The sequence below is a fragment of the Malania oleifera genome, chromosome 1, assembly GCF_029873635.1.
Source record: "Malania oleifera isolate guangnan ecotype guangnan chromosome 1, ASM2987363v1, whole genome shotgun sequence".
In the NCBI taxonomy this organism is placed as follows: Eukaryota; Viridiplantae; Streptophyta; class Magnoliopsida; order Santalales; family Ximeniaceae; genus Malania; species Malania oleifera.
In genome coordinates, this window is record NC_080417.1 from 138,359,436 (window position 1) to 138,372,622 (window position 13,187).

The following is a 13,187-nucleotide window of genomic DNA, read 5'->3' on the forward strand; positions in this document are numbered from 1 at the left end:
GTCTAATAACTATTCGATGGGAATTTTGGCCCAATGGTTAATGATGACTCGGGTGTAGAATCTCGGTTAGCAAAGATTTTAAGAAGGACTTGTGCTCGGTGTAGGAACCCAAGCTATAGTTCATGGAGGGTGACTCGCACTAGGTGTAGGAACCCGTGCTATAGTTCACGGAGGGTGACTCGCACCGGGTGTAGGAACCCGAGCTATAGTGCACGGAGGGTGACTCGCACTGGGTGTAGGAACCCGTGCTATAGTTTATGGAAAGCGACTCGCACCGGGTGTAGGAACCTAAGCTATAGTGTATGCAGTAATAACTCAAACATTAGTGAGACAAAGGTTGTTTGGATAATGATCAAAAGAGATGTATGACAGGAGGAGTATGACTAGAATGCAGTAGTGTATGTATGCTGTCTACTGTGGTGCCAGAACATGGGGATATGTTGCTACATGTTTCTATGCAATGCATGAAATGTATGGTAATGAGTGAAGGAAATGCCTGAATCTTTTCCCCCAGTACGTCTGTGATCAATAATTTCATCTTTCATCTTGGCCATGTTTTTTATACTTGCCACATTTGAATAGATCTGTAACTGATCTTGGTTCAATTTTCTTAATTTATCCAATCATGGAGACGATTGACTTGGCTAAAAGGAGACTCAATATAAAAATCTGCCCCAATTGAATGGATCTACAACCGATATTAACCCTGTTTGCTTATTGCAATTGGATAGGGAGACATCTGACAGGACTTGACACGACAATTGCCTCATTGAAAATGCATCGGTAAAAGCTCTCAATTTCATATGAAGGCCACAACCTCCCCGGATTCTGCCTCATTCATCGATTGTACACCACATTTCCAATTTTCATGAAAGCTCCTGAACATGGGATCTACCTAAGTCATATTTGCTGATCATGCCTGAAACAGGAAGCATACTAGTGAACTCTTTTGATTACCCTATTCTCGAGACTATGAAAAAGGTTTTTTTTTTTCGCGAGAAATATCCAACCATGCAATTGTGACATCCCTTTGCTACATCAAAAGATCATATGTGCAAGATGACTAGTTTACCAAGCTTAAATGTCAGTTCAAAGGGAAAACTTTATACCAGTATTCAACAATCAAAGCACATGAGTGTTAAGTTGTCAAGCTTGATCCTTATTTAACTGATCTTTCCCTTTTCGTTGATAAACCCAATTTGAAGGAAACATTTCTCCCTCCTTTTGCTTTATTCTGTTGTGAACTCCTGTAATTCTCAAGTTTAACTAATGCCTCAGGTTCAGCCTATGTTTTGATCTCAAGATGGTCTTTAAGACTCGGGACGAAACATAGGCTTGGGAATATAGGTTTTATGAAGAAGAGGGAAACTGTGGCTCTAAAATCCCAATCCATAATGACATTTTCTGCCCCAGTTTGAGTTGAGGCACTTTGTTTGGCTTTGACCGAACTTGTCTTTTGAACAAGCTGCCTACGTACCTTTTCAGGATCAGGTCATTACGTAGTTCAGACTCGTCATTGAGTCTGACAAATCATTTGAGACAACAATATATACCAATCTGGTCAGGACTTTCATTTGGACTGTAATATAGGCTAGGGGCATGGGTTAAAGAAAGAAAGAGTTAAATAAGACTCAAAATCATCATTTTCATCAAGGGTAATTTGGTCAAGGATCACATGCGTAGTATGTCCCTTATTTTCTTTCTCTTTTCTTCTTTCTCTTTCCATTTTAATTTATTGCTCCCTTTTGTTTTTCTCTTTCATGAAGGGATTCTGTCATTTTTGTTTGGACTTCATTTGGGACTAATCCCTTAAAATTGCCCTAGTATGGGGTGTGATCCTTTGACGGGTTAATCAAAAATTGAATTTTCTAGGCTCAAGAAGGGCTTGTAAGGGATCTCTTTTTGTTTCTTTTGGGTAGCAGAAAGATGGCCTGCCATCATTTTGGGTAGCCAATTGTTGTCTCATATGACTTGCCAGACCCTAAAGGACCTATACCCAGGTTAAATTTTGTGAACTGACTTTTGAAAAAAAAATACTGGTTTATCATTTAGGCTCAACTTGGTTACCAAATGGTAAATCATTGTTTGGTTCTTTTACAGGAAAGCAGATCGGCCAATGATGGTCATCTATCATTTGATCAAAACATGAGTAATGAACAGTCATTAGATTTATGAAGCAAACCATCATCTTATTGAATATCCTTGAGAGTTTACAGGGTTTCTAAGAAAAATATTTCTTTACCGCATCTGAGTTCATGGGGTGCACCAGATCGGTTCCATCCATGTTTGATAACAATAGGGCACCTCCTGAAAATGCTTTCTTTACCACATATGGCCCTTCATAATTTGGGGTCCACTTATCTCGGGGGTCATTATGAATTGGTAAAATCTTTTTTAAGACTAGATCTCCTTCTTGAAACCGTCGAATATGCACTTTCTTGTTAAAAGCTCTCATCATTCTCCTTTGGTAAAACTGCCTATAAACTATAGCTGTCAATCTTTTTTCTTCAATTAGGTTCAACTGGTCATATCTAGACTGCACCCATTCTGCTTTAGTTAACTCTGCTTCTTTTAAGACTCGTAATGATGGAATCTCGACTTCTATTGGAATTAAGGCCTCCATTCCGTACACCAAAGAAAAAGGGGTAGCTCTTGTGGATGTTCAGACAGTGGTCCTGTAGGCCAATAAAGCGAAAGGTAACTTCTCATGCCAGTCTCTGTAGGTTTCTGTCATTTTTTCCAAGATGCTCTTGATATTTTTGTTGGCCGCTTCCACTGCTCCATTCATTTGAGGTCGATAAGGGGCTGAATTATGATGTTTGACCTTGAACTAACTGCACAATTTTGTCATGACCTCGTTGTTCAAGTTTTTGGCATTGTCTGATATTATCCTTTCTGGGATCCCATACCTGCAAATTAATTCTCTCCTGATAAAACGATTGATTACACTTTGAGTGACATTAGAGCATGATGCCGCTTCTACCCATTTTGTGAAGTAGTCAATGGCCACGAAAATGAATCGATGCCCATTACTGGCCTTCGGGGTTATCGGTCCGATCACATCCATGCCCCAAGCTGAGAAAGGCCAAGGTGTAGATAAAACCTGGAGTTGAGTGGGTGGGATTTGTATGTGATCTCCATAGATTTGACACTTATGGCATTTTCGAACATATTCTATACAATCCCATTCCATGGTTATCCAATAGTATCCACTCCTTAGGATTTTTCGGGCCAACCAGTGACCTCCTGTATGGGTCCCACAAACGCCATCATGTACTTCCTGTATGATTTGTCTTGCCTCTTGCAATTCCACGCACCGTAGGAGGATCATATCATGGTTCTTTTTATACAATATCTCCCCATCTAAGAAGAATCCCATAGCTAGCCTCCTAATTGTCTTCTGGTCGTTATTAGAGGCTCCTATGGGGTACTCCTTCCATTGAATGTATGTTTTGATATCATGAAACCATGGCTTTCCATCAGCTTCTTCCGTCATTATACAATATGCTGGCTCCCTATGCATCCTTATTCAAATGGGTTCAATCTCTATTCCGGACTCAACCTTAAATAAAGCTGCCAATGTTGCTAGCGCATCAGGGATTAAATTACTCTCTCTCAGTAAATGCGAAAAACTGATAGTATCGAATTCTTGCATCATTTCCTGAATGTACTCCTGATAGGGTATTAACTTGGAATCCCGGGTTTCCCTCTTTCCAGTCAACTGATAAATTACCAAATCGGAATCTCCTTTTACGATCAATTTTTTAATGCCTCGGTCAATAGCTGCTTGTAAGCCCAATACGCACGCTTCATACTCAGCTATATTATTGGTACACGGAAAGGTGAGTTTGGCTGTGACTGGGTAATATTTACCCTCTGGTGATATGAGTACAGCCCCTATTCCATGCCCCCATACGTTGGTTGCCCCGTTAAATAGCATCATCCACCCAACATTATCTTCCTCTTCTTGATCAATTAAATCAATATCTTGATCCGGGAAGTCAAACTCCATGGGTTGGTAATCATTAACAGCCCTATCAGCCAAATATTCTACTATAACGCTCCCTTTGATGGCTTTTCTCGTTACATGTGTAATATCGTATTCAGTCAACAGCATTTGCCAACGAGCCATCCGTCCCGTTACTGCGTGTGGCCCCCCCCCCTTGTGCGTGTGTTCAAGCCTTTTTAAAGGCTTAGGATCCCAAAACCCTAATAATAATAATAATAATAATAATAGAAAAATAATAGTAAAAATAATAAAATAATATAGGAAAAAACAACAACAACAACAACAACAACAACAATAATAATAATAATAATAATAATAATAATAATAATAATAAATAATATAAAATGAAATAAAAATAAAAATAAAAATAAAAGTAATAATAATAATAGTAATCAATAATAATGAAAACTAATAATAATAATAATAATAATAATAAAAATACTAAAAATAATAATGAAAACAAAATAATAATAATAATAATAATATTAATAAAATAAATAATAATAATAATAATAATAATAGTAATAGCAAAATAATAATAATAATAATAATAATAATAATAAAGATAATAATAAAAATACTAATAATAATAATGATAAAAATAATAATAATAATAATAATAATAATAATAATAATGATAATGAATAATAAGAAAAATAATCATAATAAGGTAATAATAAAGATAATAAAAATACTAATAAAAAATAATAATAATAATAATAATAATAATAATAATAAAAATAATAATAGTAATATAATAATAATAATATTGGGTGTGGGTAAAAATGGGGTGTCTACAACTAAGATAAATCCCTTTCTTTTAGCTATTAACGAGTACATAATTGCACTTCCTTTAAAGAAGTTAGACAAAGTTAAAATGTCATTGCCCTCTTTCTTTGGTATTTGAAAACTGCCACCATCTTGATAAAAGTAAAATTTTCACTCTATGTATTTTTAAGGTGCAAGTATTCCCATAACTATCATGAATTACATGCCTACCATATGATCAAGGTCTTCCCATAAGTATGTCACACATGATAACTTCACCATCTCTTAAGAATCAATACTCCACTCCCACCATCCATGACAAGTATGCAAACTTTCGTAAACAAGCCTCTCAACTAGCTAGAAAAAATAATAATAATAATTATTCCCAATTCTCTTAATTTATTTTGTCCATAAAGCATACCACAAGCCTATAAGTTTTATTAATTTAATACTTTTCAAAAGGTTTAATTTATTGGAATATCAATTTTATCATATTTTATTTCATGAAAGAATAATAGAAACTTTTACAATATTACTTGTTCTATAATTACAATATTTTATTTTTCAAAATACATACATTTTTATACTATTCCGCAGCCCAGTTAATACAATCTAAGTGAATTATTATGTGCAAGGTATTTTTACAATTTTAAATATTTCACTTTTGAATACAAGGCACAAAAAGTATTATTATTATTATTATTAGAAAAAAGTCTATCTACATCCATTTTGATTAAGACTTTTATTGAATCGGTTAGAATTTGCAGATCAAAATTTTTTTTAAAAATTAAGTCAAAAATTTAACTTAACAAAAATGATCATAAACATCGTAAATAACATAAATAAATTGAAAGTATCTTCTCAAGATTTAAGGGATGACTAAGAGTCTGCTGGGGGGACTGGCTATTACGTCTGAATAATTGATCGAGTCAGGCTTAACAGACAACCCTTGAGCAATCTTTGAGAATAAAATAATTGAATAATTAAAACAATTTTTCTGATGCACAAGATCAAACAGAGTCGCAAGTGCAGAGCATACTTATTTGATAATTCGATAATTCTGAACTTCTAAAAACTTGTATTAAATATTGATAAAGCTTACAAAGCAGAATGGACTTATAGAAGTTGAGAGGGATGGGAGAAGAGAAGAGTTGAGTGGAGCTCAAAGACTCAGACTTTCTCTATGAGAAATTAAACCCTCAACTTGGTGCAAGAAACAAATGAAGCTAAGCTTCTTATTTATACGCAGACTGTATCGGACTTGAAATAATTTGGAGTTCGGGAAAATAAGTGCGGGTGCTCTTTGGTCCCCATCGTCCACTTAGAAGACACGGATTCCTTACAGGACATGCGAGCCGACGCAACAAAACAAAATACTTTAAATAAAGGTGACAGCACATGGACGGCTACATTTGTGTGGGAACCCACCACCTTTAAATAAAATACTGACTCTTGAAAAAAAAAATAATACAACCCTGGCCCCAAGTGGTGGATAGGTGTAAAACACTTATAATTTACAATAAAGCTGGGCCAAATGGCTGACTACTGTAAAAATCTTGATAAGATTTTTAGAAGTCGACAGGATGACCTGTCAATCTTGAGTAAGAAGGCATCTTCAAGTCTCTTTCGAGGAAATTTCCTCGGGGTCATGGATGAATTTATACCAAAAGTCAATGTCGGATCCCAGTAAACTAAACTTTGAAGTAGTTGGTGAGTCGGGTTCGGATCCTGAATCATCCAAATTAAGTTAGGCAATCATCTTGAATAATTTTGACTTTGTTGAAGATCTTGACTTTCTTGACGAAATTGTAGACATGGCGTCCTCTTCTTCAAGAAAAATTTTCTTTTCTTTTTGAACAACAGGTATCTCTGGACAATGAGATTTTGAGAGCCAAGCTCGAACTTTGCCTTTTGGCATAATGAATTTATCCCACCAACGGATTTTGAAGATTCTTCGTAAAGTTTTTGAGTGACCAAAAGAACTGTCTGCTGGAGAAACCAGAACATAATCCGAACAGAATATCCAGGTGATCATAAAAAATGAACAAAAGAAAAGGAGGCTAGCAGTCTCTTCAAGACGTCCTTTCGAATAAACAAGAGGAAGCTTAAAATTTTTTCTAAATAATTCAAAATCATTTTGAATTTCTTTTGGGAAAATACCTACTTCTACACCAAAGTAAGAAAACCAGGTGAGAAACCATTTTGGAAAATTTTTTTATAATTTTTTGATCAAAATGAACGAACCAGGAATGAGTAAAATTTCTTACATAAAAAATATAGTACCAGGCTTTCTAGTAATCTTGATAATCATAAGTTTGAGGAATAAAAACTCCTTTAAATTCTTTTGAAGTTCGAGGATGTTGTCCCCAAACGGAAGGAGAAATAACTTTAATAATTTTTAATTTTGAAAAATTTATTTTCTGAGGTTCTTGAAGATCATATGTATGATCAATGATAACTGAATTTGTTTCAATCAGGATTAATTCGTAAAACCTTCTGTCTTTGATAATGTCAGGAGTGTCAAAATAACATCCTCTAAAAAAGTATTTTTTAACAACTTCGATGGGTTGAGAGGCATCCCATTCGACTTCAACAGGAAATAGGTCTTTATAAATGTTTTTAGTAAAGTAGCCTTTTGGAGAATCTTTTGATGGGGAAGGTCGAGGGGAAGACACCTTTCCTTCCATAATATCTTTGAAACTGGGGGCTTGAGGTTTTGAAGGTCTCTCAAGTGAAGAAAATCTATTTGTCAAAGGGATTCTTTTTGAGGCTTTTGAAGAAGAGGCTTTAGAGTAAAAGTTACTTGCAGTTTGTCTTCTGGCCATGACTTCCCTGTAGGAATTCTCTTGTTAAGAAATCTGGAATTGAGTTTGAAGTTCCTTGGATAAATTCAATTTGAAAATAAAAAACTGAGAGAATTGCTTGCCATCTTGCAAAAATTTGTTTTGAAACAAGGTTTTTAACATCTTTTTCAATAATATTTTTTGCACTAGCGCAATCAATTCGAAGTAAAAATTCTTTGTTAATTAAATCATTTTGAAATTTTTGAATACACAAAACGATTGAAAGCATTTCTTTTTTAATGGTGGAGTAATTAACTTGAGGACCTGACCAAGCTCCTGAGTGAAATCTGACTAAGGTTTCTTTTGAGTCAATTTTTTGTTTAAGGATTCCTCCGAATCCATCATTAGAGGCATCGGTTTCAACAATCATAAATGCGTCAGGGTCAAGAAGACTAAGGCATGGTAAGGATTTAACCAAAGTTTTAACTTTGACAATAATTTGAGTACACTCTTCATCCCAAATTGGAGGATTTTTCTTAAGTCTTTTAAATAGTGGTTTGATTAAGACTCTAATATTTAGAATAAAATCTGCAACGTAATTCAGACATCCTAAGAACCTTTGTAATTGATTTTTATTGGTAATTTCATTCAGGAATTTGTCAGTAAATTCTAAGGATTTTTGGATTGGGGTGATTTTATTTTGATAAATTTGATGTCCAAGAAATCTAATGTTAGTTTGGAATAACTTCATTTTTGGTTTAGAAACAACTAAAGCATTTTTCTTAACAATATTGTAAAAAATGTTAAAATGCTTAAAATGTTGACTTATTGACTCAGAGTAAACAAGGACATCGTCGATGTATACAATAGTGAAATTTGTATAATTATTAAAAATTTCATTCGTAATATTTTGGAATTCTGAAGGGGCATTTTTAAGCCCAAAAGGCATTACATTCCATTAGTAATGTCCGAATGGTACTGTAAATGCTGTTTTGTACTTATCCTCTTCACCAATTTGTATTTGCCAAAATCCTGACTTCATATCAAATTTTGAATATATTAAGGCAGTATTAAGTCTGTTGAGTAAATCTCTTTTGTTAGGTATTGGGTACCTAATCTATTGTAAAGCTTTATTTAAAGGTTTATAATTAATAACAAGTCTTGGGGCTCCTCTTTCTATTTCAGTTTGATTCTGAACGTAGAAAGCAGCACAGCTCCAAGGAGATTTGCTTTTTCTAATTAGTTTCTTATTGAGTAATTTTTTAATTTCTTTTTTACAATACTCAAGTAATTCTTTATTCATTTGTATTGGCCTTGCTTTTGTAGGTGTTTTTTCTTCATCAAAATTTTTAACATAAGGTAATCTGATAGAATGTTTCTTTCTATCCCAAAAGGCATTTGGGAGATCTGAACATACTTCCTTTTCAAGTTTTTCTTTGAATAAACTAATTTGTTCTTTGATTTTTGAGTTTTGAATTTGTTTTTCTATCTTTTTATGATAAATTTCTCTTGATAAAGATTTAATATACTTTTGTTTATTTTAAATAAGATTTATTTTACTTATTCCTAAATCCTTGAGTGTATTAATTTCTTTTTCATGCATTTTGTCAATAAATTCAAACGTAATTTCTTGATTACTGATTGAAGTAAAAATTCATCTTTCATTTACTGTGAAAGGGTATATCATCGTAAAGAAGGGTGTTCCAAGAATAATTTCTTGTTGCATATTTTTTACAAGTACAAAAGTAGTCTTGAGACAAATGTTATCTTTACAAATATGAGCATTAGAAGTTTTGTATTGTATTTTGAGTGTAGAGTTTGTTGCACTAAATAATTGTACTTTTGTTTTTTCGTAATAACAGGTAGGTATAAGTCCTTCTTGGATACAGTTTAAGTCTGCTCCTGTATCTAACAGGGCACAACCTTTAAGAATAAAGTCTTTATTAATAATATTTTTAATTTCTGAGTACCATTTATGAATATTGACCTTTGATAAATAATGAAGAAATCCTTGATTAATTTGAAAATCGTCTTCATCTTACGAATCGATTTTTTCTTTACCTTTGTGATTAACTTTGTCAATTTTTGAATTTAAATGAAGTATTTCTTGTTTGAAACCTTCACCTTGTTCCTTTAACTTCTTAATTTCTTCTTTAGTTTGGTTAACTTATCTTTGTAAATCTTGTATGGTTAAATCTTCTTTTGGTAAGATTTTTTTATTTTTAAATCTATTGAATATTTCTTCAAGGTTGTAACTTTCATTAATTTTGGGAAGTTTATCTTTTTCTAAATTTCTTTTTAACTTTTGTAAATATTTGTTTTTAATTTCTGGTTTTTGAATATGTTCAATCGTTTCAAGAATAATTTCATTTGTTTTTGAAATAACATTGACAGATTTTGAGCATTTATTGCAGGAACAAAATCCTAAGTCTTCTTGACAGGATTCTTCCGAAGAAGTGTTTTGATTAGAAGATTCAGAACTTGAAATAATTTCATTAATAAATTCTTTATCAGAAGATAAGTTAGAATAAGAGGTTTCTGATTCTTCTGAATCACTATTGATAATTAAATTAAGCATTTGTCTTTTTAATTTTTTCCCAATGTTAAGTTCTTTTATTTCTTGCTTAACTCTACAGTCTCTTGCATAATGTCCCTTTTTACCACATTTAAAACATGTTTTCTGATTCTTAAATTTTTAAGGTTTTGAGGTTCCTTCAGATTTTTTTTTTCTTCTTCTTGTAATATTTTTTATCATAATTTTTGTAATATTTTTTGGATGGTTTATATTTTTTATGAACTTTCTTAAGATATTTTCTTGAAGGTGCTTGAATCTTTTCATACCCATACTGGGCACAGAAATCTCCAAGTTCGCCTTTGTTTCTTTTGAACTCAGATTTCATCTGGGATTGTATCTTAAGTTCATTACATAATTTAAGACCTTCGTGATTAATTGTGCAAACAATTTGGCCATAAGTGATTGATTCATAATTTGTCCCTAAAGTTTCTTTAACACACTCTCTCACTCTTTGAGCAAAGATTTTTGGTAATCCACTAATGAACTTTTCTTTCCAGAATCCAGACCTTCCATCTAGTCTGCTCATAACTTTGGCAATAAAAATATCTTTATACCATTGAAAGTCTGATAATTTTGGATGAGTAAGATTAAGAAGAATAACACTGTTTTTTTTCATGTTGACTACTTTGTTCACCAATGAATTGCCTAAAGATTGACCAAATAAGTGCTGCAACAGCATCACTTTCTTGTGTGGGGATTCCATTTTCTTCTTTTACTTTCTTTGATTCGTAAATCTGTCTTTTTTCAAAGGTAGTGAGATAATGATCTCACCATTCTTTAAGAGTTCCAGTAAATCCATGAGTAAGGAGAAAAATAATTTGTTCCTCACTGACTTTGTTTGAATGTAGCTTATAGGCAGTTGCTGCCATGGCCATTTGATGTAAAAAGGAATGGTGTTGATGCTCTGTCAAACCATCAATTCTCCATTCATGAATTTTATTACCTTGAAAATTCCTTTTAGGAAGAAGATCATTTGATTCTTCTGATAATAAACTTGGAGGAGTTAGTTTCTTGTAATAAGTTCTTTGACTTTGACTTTTCCAGTCCTTGATTTTGTTTAGGTCAAAACTTTCTTTCATAAAATTTGATTCAAGGGCATTAATTGCTTCTTCTTTGGTTATTGTGTTAATCTTTAGATTTGTAGTTTGACTTACTAATTCATCAATTCTTTTGATAAGTAATTCATTTTGCTTGTCAAAGTTAAAATTCTTAAGATTATGGTCAATTATGTCAAATTTAATTGTTCTTCTAGTCTTTCTTTTGATTTACTTGATTCACCTTTTTCGTAAGTACTCTTAATTTTTATTTCAATAAGGTTTTTAAGTTGTTCTTCAATCCTTGTCGATTGAGTGGCTATTGATCTTAACATTTGATTTGTGTAGTTATTTTGACTAATTAGTTGATCAATTCCTGTTTTTCCTTTTGATTCTTTAAAAGGCGAGGCTAAGATTTTGGTTCCTTTATAATTAAACCTGATTGAATTTTTTGGCGGATGGATGGCCTTGATAAAATAATTATCAGTAGTTTTCCAATTTTTAACAGGGTTTTGAATAACATTAATTATTTGTCTTTCTTTGACAAATTTGAAGAAAGGAATATTTTCTTTTAATTGTTTCATCTTTTTAAACCATTCTGTCTTAATTTGTTCTCTTTCTTTACGATTGTATTTTTTGAGAAATAGTTTTCTATTTTTCTCGTTAAGTTCATGATAATAATATTTTTCAAGTATTTCCATATTTGGTTCAAATTCTTTATTAATAACCATACTATTTCTCCTTTGATTTTCTTCGTAAAGGTTTTCTCTTTGTTCTTCTGTTAAAATTTGTGATTCTGTTGGAGAACTTGATTCGGGGATTTCTTGATAATACCCTTGAGGTATTTCAGGACCAAAATCAACTCCTTTTAACTTAAGATTTGTTTGATTTGGTTCAACATAAGTGTAGAGGCTTGAAATACTCTTTCTTCCTAAGTCGATTGATTGCTTAGAAGTCTGTCCTAAACTGTGACTTCTTATGAGTAAGGATTGAAAGTTGATTTTAACATTTCCTTTTTGATCTTGAATAATTTTTGTAGCAATTGTCTTTTGTACTTTAGGAATAATTTGATTATCTGTTTCATTTAAGTTTATGAATTCTTACTCTCCCCCGGCCTGAATCTCATTCCATAGAAGTTTCTTGGGACGAGAGGTAAAGGATTTTCTGTTAAAATTGGCTTGTAACATAAGAGTTTCTCCTTTTTCACTTGTTTGAATTGAATTTGGTAATATTGTTGAAGTTGTTGCTTTATAATAAATTTGATAAATAAGTTCAAGATTTGAACTTCTTGAATCCATATCATAACCTTTGGTTTGAATGTCTAATGTTAATAGTTTAATCAATACTTCCATGACTCCCACCATCCATGACAAGAATGCAAACTTTCGTAAACAAGCCTCTCAACTAGCTAGAAAAAATAATAATAATAATTATTCCTAATTCTCTTAATTTATTTTATCCATAAAGCATACCACAAGCCTATAAGTTTTATTAATTTAATACTTTCAAAAGGTATAATTTATTAGAATATCGATTTTATCATATTTTATTTCATGATAGAATAATAGAAACTTTTACAATATTACTTGTTCTATAATTACAATATTTTATTTTTCAAAATACATACATTTTTATATTATTCCGCAGCCCAGTTAATGCAATCTAAGTGAATTATTATGTGCAAGATATTTTTGCAATTTTAAATATTTCACTTTTGAATACAAGGCACAAAAAGTATTATTATTATTATTATTAGAAAAAAGTCTATCTACATCCATTTTGATTAAGACTTTTATTGAATCGGTTAGAATTTGCAGATCAAAATTTATTTTTTTTAAATTAAGTCAAAAATTTAAATTAACAAAAATAGTCAATATTAAATCAAAATTAAAAACTATGCAATTGTACATGTAATAAAATAATTATAATAAAAAAAGTAACAATTGTTGAAGGGGCCAAGCTTATTGTTGCCCAAAGAAAAGTCTAGGTGATGGACAACTTCGCCAATATATTTTCAA

At 32.0% G+C, this 13,187-nt stretch overlaps 2 protein-coding genes across 2 annotated transcripts in view; both read right to left on the bottom strand.

The window, feature by feature from the left end:
* The window catches only part of LOC131144184 (putative disease resistance protein At4g10780), a 114,458-nt gene that overhangs the window by 74,624 nt on the left and 26,647 nt on the right, over positions 1-13,187 (bottom strand). The gene's annotated exons all lie outside the window — the stretch shown is intronic.
* Positions 3,530-4,132, bottom strand: LOC131149272 (uncharacterized). The gene has a single exon (XM_058099584.1). It carries the CDS (start codon positions 4,130-4,132, stop codon positions 3,530-3,532), a length of 603 nt encoding a protein of 200 aa, XP_057955567.1.